Source organism: Bos indicus x Bos taurus, chromosome 11 (assembly GCF_003369695.1).
Source record: "Bos indicus x Bos taurus breed Angus x Brahman F1 hybrid chromosome 11, Bos_hybrid_MaternalHap_v2.0, whole genome shotgun sequence".
Lineage (NCBI taxonomy): Eukaryota > Metazoa > Chordata > Mammalia > Artiodactyla > Bovidae > Bos > Bos indicus x Bos taurus.
Genome location: NC_040086.1, coordinates 71547995 through 71566577, shown reverse-complemented (window position 1 = coordinate 71566577; position 18583 = coordinate 71547995). Strand labels below are relative to the sequence as shown.

General features: G+C 39.6%; 2 protein-coding genes across 2 annotated transcripts in view; one reads left to right on the top strand and one right to left on the bottom strand.

Annotated features, from left to right (window-relative positions):
• RBKS (ribokinase) overlaps positions 1-18583 on the bottom strand; it is a 95011-nt gene that overhangs the window by 38991 nt on the left and 37437 nt on the right. The window contains exons 3-6 of the mRNA XM_027555773.1: positions 13177-13240; positions 12174-12236; positions 8668-8832; positions 1387-1478 (exon numbers count right to left, since the gene is read on the bottom strand). Coding sequence (XP_027411574.1) covers positions 1387-1478; positions 8668-8832; positions 12174-12236; positions 13177-13240 — 384 coding nt within the window. The remainder of the gene's footprint in view (positions 1-1386; positions 1479-8667; positions 8833-12173; positions 12237-13176; positions 13241-18583) is intronic.
• BABAM2 (BRISC and BRCA1 A complex member 2) overlaps positions 5761-18583 on the top strand; it is a 478108-nt gene continuing 465285 nt past the window's right edge. The window contains exon 1 of the mRNA XM_027555768.1: positions 5761-5968. The gene's annotated coding sequence lies outside the window, so the exon portion shown is untranslated. The remainder of the gene's footprint in view (positions 5969-18583) is intronic.

Sequence of the window (18583 nt, the reverse complement as noted above, 5' to 3'; positions counted from 1 at the left end):
AACAGCCAGCATGTGAGTGAAAGAAGCTTTAGATGATTCCAGCCCTCAGTCTTTGAGTCTTCTAGCTGAGACCCCCAGATATTGCAGAGGAGAAACGAACCATGCTGTAACCTGTCTTATTTCCTGATGCACAGAAACCATGATGGACATAAACAGTTACTGTTGTTGTAAGTCACTGGATTTGGGGGTAATTGATTATGCAGCAATGATAGCTATTGGGATACAACAGTGAATAAGAGATGTCCATGCCCTTCCAGGAGAAGACGGAGGTATTGAATAAGGAATCTGAGCTGTGATGAGTGTTTGAAGAATAAACAGTGATGCTCTGTAAGTGTCTAACAGGGAAATCTCAACCAGTTTGGCAGTTGAGGTTAGTCTAACATCTTATTGTGAAATGGCCACTATCTCCCACAGTTTCTTTTTCCCAGCACAATGCTTGGCTGTGATGGTTGCTCAAAAATATTGCATAACCTACTGCGGCTTCTTGAAATTATTCTCCTTGTGGCAGTCTTCTTTCTTGTTTCCTTTATGTTCTTGAGAGATGAACTTAACCAAAAGGCAGATCAGGAAATCCTAAAAACCTTCATTCGGCCTTTGTACCAAGCGGAAAACTACTATTACAGTTTATTAATTATAAACTGTCTTTCTCTGTATGTTGCATTGTATAATACGTCTTGCCTCGCAATGGTGGGGGTGAGTGCTGGTCTAAAACTGTCTGGTCGATAAAAGGGAAAACATGGAAATTTTTTCCCTACAATACTTCAGTGGCATGATATGAATCTATATAGACATTTTATGCAGATATATACATTATGACCCTGAGATGGACTGAGAGGGTGGTTCCCCAATGGAGTGGCCACCAAGGGCTTCCCATGGCATCAATGGAGAACCTGTGTCTGTCTACCAGTGCAGTCACAGGGTCTTCACAACAGAATGTAGCAGATGCTCCAGAGTTATATGTTAATTATTAAGAGCACTGCTTGATAAAATATAGGACTTTCAGTTAAACTTGAATTTCAGATAAACAACAAGTAATTTTATAGTATGTTTAGTATATTATTTCTTGTTTGTCTGAAATTCAAGTTTAACTGGGTGTCATATTTTTGTTTGCTCTCTCTGGCAGTTCTAATGGTAATTAGTCCATAGACTATGGAATGATTAAATAAGAAAACAGAACATGGGTATGACTCAGGGAATCCTTTTTCTTCTAGGACTGACTACTTTCCTTTTTTCTACATCCCAGTCAACCAAAAAAATCTGTTTTCGTTATGCCCAAGAATTCACATGCATTAAAGTTCATGTGGTTAGTCCTGGATTCTTTGCTTTATCCACATACATGAAAGTCTTTTGGTCTCTCAAGGAATGAGCACAACCTTCCATCCTTACCTCACTTTCATTGCAGCAGAACACATCCGAGAGGGTGTAGAACTCGGGGTCCAGGTCAGCAATGGCAGGCGCCGGATTGAACAATGTTTTCACTACAAAGGAGTGAAAAGGGAGTTCCGTGGTTATCATTTTTAACATGGTGCATTTGTGAACATTCAGTAAGGGAACCCCCCGAGTACAACCATTTTCCCCAGCAGATTAAAAAAATCAACTTAGTTATAGATGTAGAAAAGTTTGGATTGTCAATCTCTGTGATAGCCTAGTATCAATTCCTTCTTATGTCCATTTGGTCTGCTTTTTACTTTACAACATTTCAGCCCCAAGGGCAAGCATCAGTATTTACAACTAAGGTGGTAACAAAGTTCTGGCAAAGAGCAAGAAGAACATTAAAGAAGAATTTGAATGATGTGGCATGAAAGGACATGTGCAAATGTGAACATCCAGGCTGGTGAACATTTTTGCAGATTACTTTAAGCACTCAAGTCGCATGGCTAGTTCGTAAATGCATTTTCCAGGAAAAAAATAAAGACATGATAGAAAGGAAACAATGAACAGCTCAAAAATTTCCTGGTAAGGATAGTAAGTAGGAGGATCATGTACATATGCATGTTTTGAGCACCTATTTTTTAAATATCTTACAAATATATTCCATGTACTCACGCAACCATGCACATTCACACAAAAGCTTACAATCTTGGCTTCTATGGACAATCTGGGAACATAAAGTAAAGATTGATAAAGGAGGAGAAATTCAATCAGAGGCTGAGAGCTAGCTCAGAATAGGAGACTCCAAGAGGAGAATGGATGGGGACAGCAGAAAGAGGAAAAATGAGAATGTCACAGCCATCACAGTGTCAGAAATACATTTTTCAGAGGAGGAAAGTTAGCCTCAGAGATGAGGTCAGCCTGAGGACACACACTGGGAGATGGTTAAGCAGGGTCCCTACCCAGGGTCCTCTAGCTTGAAGTCTAGGGTTTAGTCATTTCTCAAGTGGTTGCCTCTCTAAGAGGACAGGACTCTGTCCATAGCAACACAAGCCCCCCATGCCAATGCACAGTATTTAACAATAGTCTTTGTTGTGGAACTTTGTAAACATTTTTAAAAAGTATTTAAAAATTATATTCACAGGAAGTTCTCCTGTCAAAACACTTATGTATCCACCAGAATACCTGACTAGATTGGTCGGTTTGTTTTTTAAACTTGTTTTTAATTGGAGGATAGTTGCTTTACAGTGTTGTGTTGGTTTCTTGGTTGGTCGTCTTTTCCTTACCCAGGTCCACTGACTTATGTGTTTAGTAACTCTAATTTACTATAAACCTGCAGAGTAAAATACTCTAGCTGCAGTCCTCAGAGACTCTTCTAGAACAGTGGTTCACAAACTTGGCTGCATATCAGCCTCGCTGGGAGAGCTTATTAAAATGCCCGATTTCTGGGCTCCACCTTCACTGAATCAGAATCTCCGGGGCTAAGGTCAGTGAGTGTGCATAGTAACAAGTTCTGCAAGTGGCTCTCCTGTGGTTAATTTGGTGCAGATCCATCCACGTTCCTGGGGAAGATGTGTATCTGCATGTAGCTAGTGAAAGCTGTCCACTCCTTCTGCCTGGGGAAGTGAGCTGGTGTATGGCTGCACCTTCTTTGGTCTTACTCAACATTTTGGTTTGGTCGGTGGATGTTGACCAGAGGTTTGTAGGCCAACGCTATTCCCACATTTTCATTATTTTAGAATCTAGAATGTCCACCCAGAGAAATTCTATGGTATATTTTTGGCTGCTCATATTTTTGCACAGGGCTATTGTGAAGCTTAAATTAGAAAATGGATGTAAAAGCCCTGTGTAAACTGTAAAGTGTTGTACAAAAGTAAAGGATTATTACTATTATTGTATTGTCCTTTAGCCATAGCCCCATACTCCCGCCTGTCCACCCATCTTGTCTGCCTTCTGTTGAAGTTTGGATCCTGGCAAAAATCTCTCTCATTGGTTTTCCTGCTTCAGCAAGGTCTCAGAGATGTCAATTATGCATAAAGGCTGTAATTGCCCAGCATTCTAAAACACCCATTTAGTTTTTAGGTTTTCAAAACAAATATGTTGTTCCCTATTTTCCACAGACATAGAGTTGAAACACCATTGCTCACCCTATCTGATCCTCAGTTCTGCACCCAGCAGCTCTGAGCACAGGTTAGAGCAAGCTGTCAGGATGGAACAATGGGACAGAGTCATTTTTCTTATAAAAGTTCCATTTTATTGCAAAAGAGCCTTGATCTAGCAATTCCTTTTCTAAACCCGTCCTACACACACATACCCAGGCCTGCAAAGATGAGGCACAGTAGTGTTCATTCAGCTCTGCTGATAACAGAAAAAAACAAAAGAAACTAAGTATCTATCAGAGTAGATAAAAAATTATGACAAATACTCCCGGCTGCTACTCAAAAAAATGAAGCAGATCTCTGTTTTGTCATAGAAAGACTTCTATAATTTATTTATAAGTAAAAAAGTATTATAGTAAAGTCTGTGCTAAGATTCCCCTCTTTTTTTAAACAAAAGAAATAAAATATAACTATATGTGTATTTATATTTATACACCTACACAGAAGAGAAAAAAGTCTGAGAGATTACTCACTAAATTAATAAGTGATTAGTTACAAAAGGCTGAGAATAAATCTGACCACAGATTAGCTGCTATATACCATGCAAAGACAAAATTCTTAAAATATATATACTATCTCACATCAAAAAACAAGTACACTCTGAGCGAAATGATATAATGTCTTGGTTTCATTTCAAAATAATCCAAGGGTATAAGTGAAACAAGACTGGCCAAGTGTTGATAACTGTTGAAGCTAAATGACAGTATATATGGGTTTACCATACTATGCTCTATATGTTCACATATATTTGAACTTTTTCACAATAAAAAAACAAATTTTAAAGAAACTGTGGTGGATTCATTTTGATATTTGGCAAAACTAATACAATTATGTAAAGTTTAAAAATTAAATAAAATTTAAAAAAAAAAGAAAAAAAAAGAAACAGTTACATTGAATTTTAAGCAATAATTGCTGGATTGAGAAATTCTGCAATTTAATTTGACTGTAAATACTGTATAAAAACCAGTCAAATCTTATTTGCCTATATCTTACTAAGGGGAAGCATTCTTACCAAAAGAAATTGAATACATGGGATTAGAGTCCAACTAATAACTAAATTTAGGAGAAAAGTGAAACTACCATAAAGAAAGGATCCTCTTTGGCTCATGCTACCATAAATAAGCATGGATATTTTACCGTGATGACAAAATGAAGAATCAGTAGATGGAGCTCATCAAAGAAGAATGCAAATTTGTAATAGTCAAGATGGAAAAAAAAATGATGTCATCCTGGAACCATGCGAAACTAGAGAACACAGGATGTGCAACGCCTTGGAGTCACTTGGAGCTTCAGAGGTGACAGACGGTACCCGACAGTAATTATTATTCATTACCATGTACAATGGACTGAACTCCCGATTGTCTTAGCCTGTCGATGGCTGGCACAATAATATCAGTGAGGAACTGGTGAGGCCCAGGAAGGCAAATGTACAGGCAAAGACAGGAAAATGAAGCTGACTCTTAATGATGTCAGCATGAAAGGCAGAGGCTGGATAGTTAGAAGGCCCTATGAGCGAGCTCAGAGAAACAGAAGACATCACCCTAAGTAAAGAAACCATGGGAGAGTTGGGCTACCCAAAACACCGGCTAACCAGTCTCTCACTCTAGAGCTTCCTCTCTGTGACTTGAGCAGCAAAAACACCCAAAGCTTGGGTGATGTGCTGAACTATGTCATCAAAGTCAAGGTGGCCAGCCAAGAAGCCTGGTTTGCTAAATGGAAAAGGACTAAAGTGGCATTAAAAGATATTTTGTATCCTACCTAGAATTTAATTTCTTGGCGATCTTACAATTTCAATTATTTATAATTGTTCCTGTAATGTTCCATTTGCTTTAAAATGGATATAAAGACCAGAACCAACATGCATAATTTCATCACAAGCAGCTGCAGCACCAGCTCGGCTGTGGGCCTCTCTTACAACACTGTGACCTAGACAGGAGAGGGCTGCGGAGGGATCTCACGTCATTTTTGACATTGCAGGTGTTGCGTAAAACCAATGCTTTCATTTTGGTAAATTCTGAGACAGTATATACAAAAATGTAGCGGGGACTTTCTTCTCTGTATTTTAACACCTGATATATAATCCAGTTGTACAATGTGTTTAATTCAAACCTCACTGCTTATAAATATAGAGATAAGGGAGTCGTGAAATAAACCCATGGCAATGGGTTTATTGTCGTCAATGGATGACGACAATGATTTTACCATCTTTGTTGTAGATGAATAATGCTGATCAGCACCTATGCCAGCCCTGGACAATGGACAGGACACTCAGTGCTCAACAGATCTTCATGCTCTGCCTGTTCTACTCTGTGATCAGCCCATTCTCACATTACAACATTAAAGGAATGTGAGGGCTCTCAGTCCGACTCCCATGTTTCACGGAAGAAACTGAGGCCCAGTGCGAGGAACTGACATACTTGCACGAAGTCCTCCATTTGGTAAGTGATTTGACTCTGAATTCAAAGCCATACGTCATGACTCCCAAACCAGTGCTACTTCTATTGTACTATACACTTCTCTCAGGTGAGAACGAAGACACATTAAATTCAAACACACACACACACCACTCATAGTATAGAATCTAAGCTATGTCTGACTGATAAGTACCAATTGGAGACCAGCTGGATACTAGACAAAGGCACACGTGTGCACGGTTGCTTGTGTATGTGTTTTATGTGGGCAGGTAGGGGACACACTGCCGAAAACACTGTAGGGTCTTGTCTCTGTGACTTAAGCAGTAATAACACTGAAAGCTTAGGCTACATGTTGGACAGTATTACAATTCATTGGTTTCACTTTTCTACAGATACTCTTCATAAAGGCTCAGTTCCTTGAAATCAATGGGGCACGGCAGTTTCTTTATTTAAAGTTTGCCCTAGGACACAGAACTTGGGTCTTGGAGTCTGGAATTGTGGTTTCTACAGTGACCTTGGTTGAGCCAATTACTTAACCTCTCCGAGTCTATCTTCTCCTCTTTAATCTGGGAGAATGATGTGTGCCTTACTTTGTCATAAGGCTTTTCTGAGAATCAAATATGTATGAAAGTGCTTTCTAAACTGTAAAGTACATACAGGTGCAGGTATTACTAGTCCCAATATTACAATTTAAGAAAGATCATGCAGAATTTCCTGAGGCATGCTGGCTCTCAGGGAAAATGTGAAGTAGACTAGGTGGACTGTGGCCCTGCATCACCTACTCCTGCCCATTCCTGATGCCCCAGGTCCTCCAGCTCCTCAACAGAAAACTGCCTGGCAGATAACAGAGGAAACACTGCTGGACCCCAACCAAATGACCGCCCGGGTCAGGCTGCCTGCCCATCCAGATAACTCTAGCCTCACCTGTGAAAGGTTAGCTCTTCCACTGTGGTTGCTGTACCTTTCTCTCCTCCACAAGCTGGGTAGGTAACAGGCTATTAGACTAGGACAGAAGAAGAGTCATCTCTGAGAAGCAAGGGATAGCAGGAAAAAAAGAGAAGTTACATGAGAACATGCTTTGACCTATACAAGGAAAGATAAGAGCTTGAATGAAGAGGCTCATTGTACTCACATCACCTGATTATGATGTGCAGTGTGGAGAATGTTTACCATAAGCCTTAGACTTTATCTGTGACACCCTAAGAAAACGTAACCAAATGAGTTTTGGCTTAAAATTCTTTCTGACGGCTTCATGTCCATTAGAAATACATTAAATGTCAGTGAGAATTCGCCACAGCATATTGTTTTGCCAAGAGGAAATTTGTTAAATCAGGACATACGTTTTAAAATTCTCCACAAAATCATTTCGATAACTTATTTTCCATTTATTGCTATGTAGAACACTTATACTTTGAGAGAAAGCACTTATAAACATACACACATACAGACACACACACTTTTCCTTTTCTTTTTTTCCTTTTTGTCTTGATGAGAAAGTTTGATCTGGAAAAGTCAGTGTGGTTCTCTCCCTATTTTCTTCTTAGTATAAGTCACGAAACTATGGCCACAATATCAAGAAGCCACTGTCTCAGATAAGTGGCTACTTTTTATTTTTATTTTTTTCACCAAAGGGTGCTGAGATCAGGATATTATCCTAATTTTAATTTAAAAAAAGAGGTGAAAGAGGGAAGAAAATTGGTGTCTACTGAGAAGTACTACACCAAACTTGGCATCCTATTTTATTTCATTCTTAGAACAATTCTCCAGTGTTCTTGCCTGGAGAATCCCAGGGACGGGGGAGCCTGGTGGGCTGCCGTCTATGGGGTTGCAGAGAGTTGGACATGACTGAAGCGACTTAGCAGCAGCAGCAGAACAATTCTGTAGGGGAGTATGTCTATATGCGTTTAACAGATATGGCTCAAAAATATCAGATAATTCTGCTAAGACTATAAAGCTAACAAGGAACAGAAATGGGATTCTAACTCAGATGATTTCCTATTAGTCAGTGGTTAAAAAAAAGAAGCAAACAGAAAGAAACTACTTAGATTTTTTTCAAGTTTGTTATATGTTGGGGCGAGAGAAGGGGAGTGGGCGAGAGAACAGATGAACCAAGATTAACCATGAGCTGACAACTGTTGAAGCTGGGTCATGGGTTTCCTTATAGAATTCTGCCTGCTTTTATGTGTTTGAAAACTTCCAAAGCCTAAGATAAAACAAAAAGAGCTACTTAAAGGACATTGAAACATAGAAAATATTACATATAAATAATCTTTTGTTGTTTTTAGAAAAGATGATAAAGTTTTACAAAAAGGAGGAAGATTTAATCTTCAGTCCTTGAGATGTTTATCCAAGTGTACCTGGGCAGTGATTATCCAGGACCTGAAGCTTAAACTCTGCTTCTCAGAATGGAACTTATTCTACTACTTAAGAGTATATCTTGGACAAGGAGCTCTTTCAAAGATTCCAGTTACTACATGAGTTATTTCTGCTACTAGACTCGAGATTTATATTTCAGAATATCAGAAATGCTACTCATGTTATTTCTCCCCTCCCCATTTGTAAGGTTTTCTAACATTATTGAGAACTACAGGAAGACAGTGAATCTCAGATGGGAGAAAATATTTTACTGCAGAAAAATATGGCATTGCTTAACTTGAAAGGTTAACTTTCACTGAGACAGTGATAAAAGCTTTATAGAAAGAAGGACAAATGTGTAAAATTACCTCCATTGCTGTGGGCTATTCTCAGGGCTTCCAAAGAAGTTGCAGGAGTTACTTCTAGCTGGCAGATCATCACTTTGGCTCTGCTGATGGCACTGGCTGCTTCCCTCAGGTCTTCTGTATTCAAAAGTAAATTTGCTCCAGCTACTATAACGATGATATTCTGGCCTATAAAGAATTTCTAGATGTTTATATTAAAAATCAAGCAAAATCAAGCAACAACATCCTGCAGTGTTACATTCACCCTCAGAAAACCATTATATAAAAAATGTGTTATAAGTATCAATTTTAATATTTCTAAGCCATTCAGGTTAAATTTTGTATTCCCCATGGATCTTCTTTTATATCTCTGTAGGAATCATATTATTCTTATCATCTTGAGCAAAATCTAAAAAAAAAAAACAGATTTCCCTTTCAATATTCTTATGTACACAGAATATTAGCTGATAAATTATACATAACATTTTGTTTCTCTTATGGGAAATGGCTGATACAATGTATATGGTAAAGATTCTGAATCCTAAATGACAGATGTCATAATGATGAGTATAAGCAGGAAGAAGCTTGCTTAATGCTAAAAACTAATGCTCTGTAGTATGCAGTCAGTTTACATGTATGTCCCAGGGTATTCTTAAAAGTGATTTTGTAAATCAAAATGCATTTTATAATATTAAACAGATAAAAGCTGTACTAGGTAAGTAGGGAGACAGTGGTATCTGGCCTGTACTGTACTAGATCAAACAGAAGCAGGACTGAGGAATCTTGTATGCACATCACTTGGAGCCACTCTCTACAGTCCAACCCAAGCTGGGGAGGGGTGGTGGTGCGTTTTCTCTGTCAGGTGAAGTCTCCGGAGCTGTGCCCTCCCCTAGGGTAGTCATGAGTACAAGCCATGTGTGGTGACTGAGCCCTTGAAATGTGGCTCGTCCCAACTGAGATGAGCTTCAATTGCACAATACATAGCAGATTTCAGAGACTGAGTAGTAAGAAAAGAAGGTAACATCTCATTATTTTTAAAGAACATTTTGATTACATGTTGAAAGGATAATATTTTGGATTAAGTCAATATATTAAGATTAATTTTACCTGGTCCTTTTTACTTTTTAAAATGTGGCTAAAAAGGTGGCTCAGTGGTAAAAAATCTGCCTGCCAATGTAGAAGATGTAGCTTCAATCCCTGGGTCAGGAAGATCCCTGGGAGGAGGCAATGTCAACCAACTCCCGTATTCTTGCCTGGGAAATCCCATGGACAGAGGAGCCTGGTGGGCTACAGTCCATGGGGTCACAAAGAGTCAGACATGACTTAGCGACTAAACAACAACAGGGCAAAGTGTAAATTTATGGATATAATTTGCATTATAGTCTATAGGACAGCCTGACTCAGAGGGATGGGCTGCAGCAGTCTTCTGTGCTCTAGGCTGCTTGTGCTGATCGTGTATAGACATGACCTAAAACCTCTTCCGACTACAGAACACGTGCCGGCCTGTCATCTTACCACAGGTATGTGTGTTGACCAAGGAGGACCTGATAACATGGGGGTGGTTCAGGGTAAACCCAATCTCAGTACTGGAAAAATTCAAAGTACCTGCATCCTGGAAGACAGCATACCTCCTCCTCTCTCTCCTCCAGTGACTTCATTCTCTCGGCCACAGTCCACTGCTGCTCTGTGTTGCTGACGGGTTTGGCCTGGCTTTGGCTGATGTCCAACAAAGCCCAAGACTACAGCTGTCTGGTGGACACTGTCATATGGCTAGCTCATTCATACCTTAAATTTAACTTGTCAGAACCACTACTCATCCCTCCACTTAAAGATGCTGCTTGTTGCCTCTCTGGGTGTCTGTGTTAGCTCTTATCTCATATGCTGTACTGGAGAAGGAAATGGCAACCCACTCCAGTGTTCTTGCCTGGAGAATCCCAGGGACGGGGGAGCCTGGTGGGCTGCCATCTATGGGGTCACACAGAGTCTGACACGACTGAAGTGACTTAGCAGCAGCAACAGCAGCATATGCTGTAAACCAGACAAAGTTTACTGTAATAGGCAGCCCATACACAATATTAAATTGTATTTTTGCATGGAAAACGTGGTATTGTGTCACCCAGATAAGGAAGAAATAGAACTTGACGATACCCCTAGAAACCCCACCACCGAAAAAGAGGATTCAGACAGGGAACGAGCTGTTGTTGGAAGTGATAATTACATAAGATATGGCTTAAAGTAATGGACACAGACTGCTGTTAGAATGAAAACTTTTGTCTACTGTTTTTAATTGGAATATATTTTTTGGGGTTGTTATTGCAACTTTGAGATCACTAAAGTAGACTAAAAATACCATAATTTCTGTGATAAATGATTTTGTGAAACTGCATTATAAATAAAAGACATATTGGGACAGTTCAGTTCAGTCAAATCCTAATTTAACACAGTGTACTCTGACTCCTGACAGTATAGTAGGTTCTTCTGTCCTAGGAGCTCCATGAAATGCTTGGTCCTTCTGAATATTGTGTGTGTGTGTGTGTGTCTGTGTGCCCAGTCATGTCTGACTCTTTGTGACCCCATGGACTGTAGCCTGCCAGGCTCCTCTGTCCATGGAATTTTCCAGGCAAGAATACTGGAGTAGGTTGCCATTTCCTACTCTGGGAGATCTCCCCGACCCAGGGATCGAACCCTTGTCTCCTGCATTGGCAGGTGGATTCTTTACCACTAGCACCATTCAGAGGGTGGTGGGAAGCTCTCTGAATATTAACTCTGATTAAAAAAAATCTTATTTAGGAGTTTTTACACTTAAAATAGTTGGCAGAAATTCTAAAAACCTTCCTTGAGGGTAAAGAGAAGTTACTGTGTTTTTTTGACTGCACCTTGTGGCATGCGGGATCTTTGTTCCCCAACCAGGGATCGAACCTGCACCCTCTGCAGTGTAAGCATGGATTCTTAACCACTGGAACATGAGGGAAGTCCTGGAAGGTTACTGTTTTTAAAAGACACATTTCAACTATTGCAAGGTCCTGTGACAGACATGGTTGTATATATATACTTTTGAGATTTGATTGCTGTTTAAAGAGCAGACAAAATTGAACATTAACGACGAGTTATAGGCAATTGGTTGCTGCCATTTGCTCAGTAAATATTCTATAAATATGATTCATCAACTTTCCTTTGCACCTATCTATTTACATGTATTTACTTAGTAACTGAAGTGACAGATGAATACTTAACTACTTTTAGAGATAAATATCAATTCTGGGTTCACATGAAGGGTAATGGGATGCTACAGAATATAAGTATAATTTTGAGGCAACTATATCACCTCATTTGTATTGGACGGACAATTTTGTATTTGAGCAATCAACTTGGGAAGTATAAATAAAGGGAAACATATATATTTAGATTGGAAAGACCATACATTAGGCCTTGGAGTGGTGGGTATGGTAAGAGATCCACAGGAATAGGGTAAAAAATGGATGTTTCTGCTCTAGTTCTGGAAACGATACTCCAACGTGCAAAACATATACCTTCATTATCGACAATGATAGAAGCAGCTCCGGTCGCAGCATCTTTAGTCTGATATGTAAATTCTAAAAGAAAAAAGAAATCATCACGTATGTACAGCCTGGCAGGGATAATCTATTTTTTAACAATTTCAATGCAACACTAATCCTTGGAAAACTTTTTAACCTTTAACCATCTGGAATGATAAAAAAGAAATAAGTAATTAGTGCTAATTTATACCCATCACCTACACAGTGAGGAACATACAAGTCTTCACACTTAGTTGTGCCTTTTTTCTACATTAGTGGCAGCCCAGTAAACCACCCCCGCTCCCAGTTCCTTCAGATTATTCACAGTGGTACATGTGCATTTTCCTAGACCACCATATTTCTTTTCTTTAGTGAAAGAAATGACAGACTTGAGATGAAAGACTAAAGGTCAGACTCATAAAATGAACTTGTTTGATTCTCTTCATTTTCATAAGCTTTGCATCTCATCAAGGATTATGGTCTGGCGCGTAAATGGAAATGTTGATCAGGCAGCCTTTGGCAGCAGCAAAAAGCCCTGAACTGGAGCCAAAGACCTGCATTCTAGTCCTAGCTCTGGCTCCAGCTTAGCTGTGTGCTCTTGGACACATTCAGAACCAATCTGGCCTTCAGTTTTCTCTCTTGTGAAATGATGGTATCAGCATCAGTGGTTTCTCAGATCATTTCCAGCTATGACATTCAATGACTTTTCTTAAAATATCTTCTGTGAATGCAGCACCTGTTTTCTCTTGTCACCTACTTTTGAAACATTTCTACGAGATGAAGGTTTGTAACCTCCTACCATTTTATTCCCATCTGGAGAAATGTATATGAAAGAAGTAACCAAAGGGTAATCAGGCGAGACTAGACAAAGCTGAGCATAAAAATTCTCTGGCCACCAGGGGAGGATCTAATAACTCTATTCTATATTTGACTTTTCTTATAACCAGATTCCAGAAGAAAGTTATAAAAACTAACTTTAAGAAAGATGAAATTTTACCTGTAGAAATATCATTCTGTTTTAAGTTTTCTATATAATCATTGCCAAAGGAATCTTTGCCAACCTGTACCAAAGAAATGATGAACATTAGATGTTTTACACTTAGTAAAATGCTACAATGTAGTTTTTAGAATACTTAGCATTTTAAAAGGGCATATCTGCACGGTACTTTATAAACATTAACTAATTAATCTTCTTAATGTAAGATGCTAGACTTGATTTCAACCCAAAGAATTGTTATATATTAATGTTCCATTTATATCCTGCCTAAAATGTGAAGCATTTAATGACTGTCACAAGTTCCATAGCTTCATTCTCATTTTGATCTGTTCATACGAAAATTCCCATTGAGACAGAGCTGTCCACCATCAACAATCCTCAATATTAATGAAGAATCTGTTATTCATACTATCTGTACTATCTATAGATAGTATATATCTATATATACTATAGAGATACTATATACTATCTATACATAGTATATATCTATATATCTACACTATCTATAGTATATATTGATATACTATAAGTCACTCTACATGAAGACAACTTTGGAATGACCTGCCTGCTGTTTGAGAATCTTCTTTATCTTCTCCTCTGACCCTGACATAGGGAGCAAAGAAGAGAGAATTTAAAAAGCCCTAGCTAATTTGGGTAAGTTGGTACAGTTGAATTCTGTTGTTTAGCATCCTAGCATGCATTCTGGTAATGATACTTCAGTTTTTCCTTTGGATTCTTCCAGTCATAGACAACATGAGTAGGGTGGCCTATTTGTGAATCTGTATTGACACATCATTATCACTTAAACCCCACAGCTTACATTTGGGTCCACTTGGGTATTGTACAACCTTTGGGTTTTGACAAGTGTATAGACATGTATCCACCATTATAGTCTCATACAGAATTTGTTGTTGTTCAGTCACTAAATTGTGCAGCCCCATGGACTGTATCACACCAGGCTCTTCCGTCCTCCACTATTTCCCGGAATTTGTTCAAATTTATGTCCACTGAGTCGGCGATGCTATCTAACCATCTCATCTTCTACCACCCTCTTCTCTTGCCTTTAGTCTTTCCCAGCATCAGGGTCTTTTCCAATGAGTACACTCTTGTACTCAGAATACACACACACACACACACACACACACACACACACACATAAAGCTATGTATCTTATTCCTTTCATAAGAACAATATAGTCAACTGGGAGCATATCTATGCCTAGGTTCCAATGTTCATTGTATTGAAATGTGGACAAAAAGCAATGGAGATCTGAGTTCTTTTTAAAGGGACTTTAAAAAGTCTTTTATTTGTACATTACAGAGTTGCACAGATGACTTGTGCAATGTTTTGTTGTTGTTGTTCAGTTGCTAAGTCATGTCTGACTCTTTGTGACCCCATGGATGGCAGATGCCAAGCGCCTTTGGCCTCCACCATCTCCCAGAGTTTGCCCAAATTCATGTCTGTTGAGTTGGTGATGCTATCTAACCATCTTATCCTCTGCTGCCCCCTTCTCTTTTTGCCTTCAGTCTTTCCCAGCATGAAGGTTTTTTCCAAAGAGTCAGCTCTTTGCATCAGGTGGCCATAAAAGCATGCCATCTTCCCTATTTCCTCTCCCACAAAATCTCTTACACATTCATTCTTCTGGATTTACTTTAAAAAAGGATGAGAGAAGTGAACATCTTCCAATCTCATTTGTTTACTTCTGACTCAAATATAAGCCTCCTCCCCAGCAACTGGAAGTTGATAACCAGAAGACCACTGACAAAATGTGGTCCAATGGAGAAGGGAATGGCAAACCACTTCAGTATTCTTGCCTTGAGAACTCCATGAACAGGCAAAAAGATATGACACTGAAAGATGAACTCCCCAGGTCGGTAGGTGCCCAATATACTACTGGAGAAGAGTGAAGAAATGACTCCAGAAAGAATGAAGAGATGGAGCCAAAGCAAAAACAACACCCAGATGTGGATGTGACTGGTGATGGAAGTAAAGTCATTGCATAGGAACCTGAAATGTTAGGTCCTTGAATCAAGGTAAATTGGAAGTGGTCAAACAGGAGATGGTAAGAGTGAACATTGACATTTTAGGAATCAGTGAACTAAAATGGACTGGAATGGGTGAATTTAACTCAGATGACCATTATATCTACTACTGTGGGCAAGAATCCCTTAGAAGAAATGGAGTAGCCATCATAGTCAACAAGAGTGTCTGAAATGCAGTACTTGCATGCAATCTCAAAAACGACAGAATGATCTCAGTTCATTTCCAAGGCAAACCATTCAATATCACAGTAATCCAAGTCTATGCCCTGACCAGGAATGCTGAAGAAGCTTAAGTTGAATGGTTCTATGAAGACCTACAAGATCTTCTAGAACTAACACCCAAAAAAGATGTCCTTTTCATTATAGGGGACTGGAATGGAAAAGTAGGAAATCAAGAAATACTTGGAGTAACAGGAAAATTTGGCCTTGGAGTACAGAATGAAGCAGGGCAAAGGCTAATAGAGTTTTGTCAAGAGAACACATTGGTCATAGCAAACACCCTTTTCCAACAACACAAGAGAAGACTCCACACATGCACATCACCAGATGGTCAATACTGAATCAGATTGATTATATTATTTGCAGCCAAAGATGGAGAAGCTCTATACAGTCAGGAGAAACAAGAGCAGGAGCTGTCTGTGGCTCACATCATGAACTCCTTATTGCCAAATTCAGACTTAAATTGAAGAAAGTGGGGAAAACCACTAGACCATTCAGGTATGACCTTAATCAAATCCCTTACGATTATACAGTGGAAGTGACAAATAGATTCAAGGGATTAGATCTGATATAGTGCCTGAAGAACTATGGATGGAGGTTCATGATATTGTACAGGAGACAGTGATCAAGACCATCCCTAAGGAAAAGAAATGCAAAAAGGCAAAATGGTTATCTGAGGAGGTCTTATAAATAGCTGAGAAAAGAAGAGAAGCTAAAGGCAAAGGAGAAAAGGAAAGATATACCCATTTGAATGCAGAGTTCCAAAGAACAGCATGGAGATATAAGAAAGCCTTCCTCAGTGATCAATGCAAATAAATAGAGGAAAACAATAGAATGGGAAAGACTAGAGATCTCTTCAAGAAAATTATAGAGATACCAAGGGAACATTTCATGCAAAGATGAGCACAATAAAGGACAGAAATGGTATGGACCTAACAGAAGCAGAAGATATTAAGAAGAGATGGCAAGAATACACAGAAGAACTATACAAAAAAGATCTTCATGACCCAGATAACCATGATGGTGTGATCACTCACCTAGAGCCAGACATCCTGGAATGAGAAGTCAAGTGGGGCTTAGGAAGCATCACTACAAACAAAGCTAGTGGAGGTTATGGAATTCCAGTTGAGCTATTTCAAATCCTAAAAGGTGATGGTGTTAAAGTGCTGCACTCAATATGCCAGTAAATTTGGAAAACTCAGCAGTGGCCACAAGACTGGAAAAGGTCAGTTTTCATTCCAATCCCAAAGAAGGGCAATGCCAAAGAATGTTCAAACTACTGCACAATTGCACTCATCTCACACGCTAGCAAAGTAATGCTCAAAATTCTCCAAGCCAGGCTTCAGCCATATGTGAACCGTGAACTTCCTGATGTTCAAGCTGGTTTTAGAAAAGGCAGAGGAACCAGAGATTAAATTGCCAACATCTGTTGGATCATTGAAAAAGCAAGAGAGTTCCAGAAGAACATCTATTTCTGCTTTACTAACTATGCCAAAGCCTTTGATTGTGTGGATTGCAACAAACTGTGAAAATTCTTCAGACCACCTTACCTGCCTCCTGATAAATCTGTATGTAGGTCAAGAAGCAACAGTTAGAACCAGATATGGATCAACAGACTGGTTCCAAATTGGGAAAAGAATGCATCAAGGCTGTATATTGTCACCCTGCTTATTTAACTTATATGCACAGTACATCATGCGAAATGTTGGGCTGGATGAAGTACAAGCTGGAATCAAGATTGCTGGGAGAAATATGAATAACCTCATATATGCAGATGACACCACCTTCATGGCAGAAAGTGAAGAACTGAAGAACCTCTTGATGAAAGTGAAAGAGGAGAGTGAAAGAGTTGGCTTGAAACTCAACATTCAGAAAACTAAGATCATGGCATCCAGTCCCATCACTTCATGGCAAATAGATGAGGAAACAATGGAAACAATGACAGACTTTATTTTTGGGGGCTCCAAAATCACTGCAGATGATGACTGCAGCCATGAAGTTAAAAGACTCTTGCTACTTGGGAAAAAAGCTATGACCAACCTAGACAGCATATTAAAAAGCATAGATATTACTTTGCCAACAAAGGTCTGTCTAGTCAAAGCTATGGTTTTTCCAGTAGTCATGTATGGATGTGACAGTTGGGACTATAAAGGCTGAGTGCCGAAGAACTGATGCTTTTGAACTGTGGTGTTGGAGAAGACTCTTGAGAGTCCCTTTGACTGCAAGGAGATCCAACCAGTTAATCCTAAAGGAAATGAACCCCGGATATTCATTGGAAGGACTGATGCTGAAGCTGAAACTCCAATACTTCGGCCACCTGATGTGAAGAACTGACTCGTTGGAAAAGACCCTGATGCTGGGAAAGATTAAAGGCAGGAGGAGAAGGGGACGACAGAGGATGAGGTGGTTGGATGGCATCACCGACTGGATGGACATGAGTTTGAGTAAAGTCTGGGAATTGGTGATGAACAGGGCAGCCTGGTGTGCTGCAGTCCACGGGGTCACAAATAGTTGGACATGACTGAGTGACTGAACTGAACCAGAAGTCACAGGAATAGAAGCCAAGTAAAGGAGTCATTCATTGCCCACCACTGAGAGCTAAGTGAAAGTACCTTGAAAACCACAGTGAATGCTACAAGGGCAAGGCCCCTGGAATAACGACAGTTACAAAGGAATCCTCATGGGTATTGTTGGAGGCTTTCCCATTTTCCCTTCACACTTTGGCTGTCAAATGTGTGAAAACTTTAAATGTTCCATGAGGCAAAATGGCGCTTGTGTGAATCAGGGCATATGGAACTGAATTTCAGTTCTGCTATTATCCTAATTCAAAGGCTTTGCAGTTTGCTGTAAACTGTTCCACCTGAGCCAGGCTATAGGGTGGGACTTGTATGAGTTATCTCAGGCAGGTAGGAAACCAAGATTTCTCAGCCTGAGGATGCCCAGGTTACACCCCAGACCAATTAAATCAGCCCCCGTGGCAGGTGGGACAGTGGCAAGGTCCCCAGGTGATTACAATGTGTGTAATCACTGAGAGCTAACCTCCAGTCAAGGCTGCTGATTGCATGGTTAGAGCTGGGAGAGTGTCCGGAAAGCTGTGTCTGAGTGGAAATGAAGAGGGGGAGCATGGTCTTGCTTGGTTTCTATTG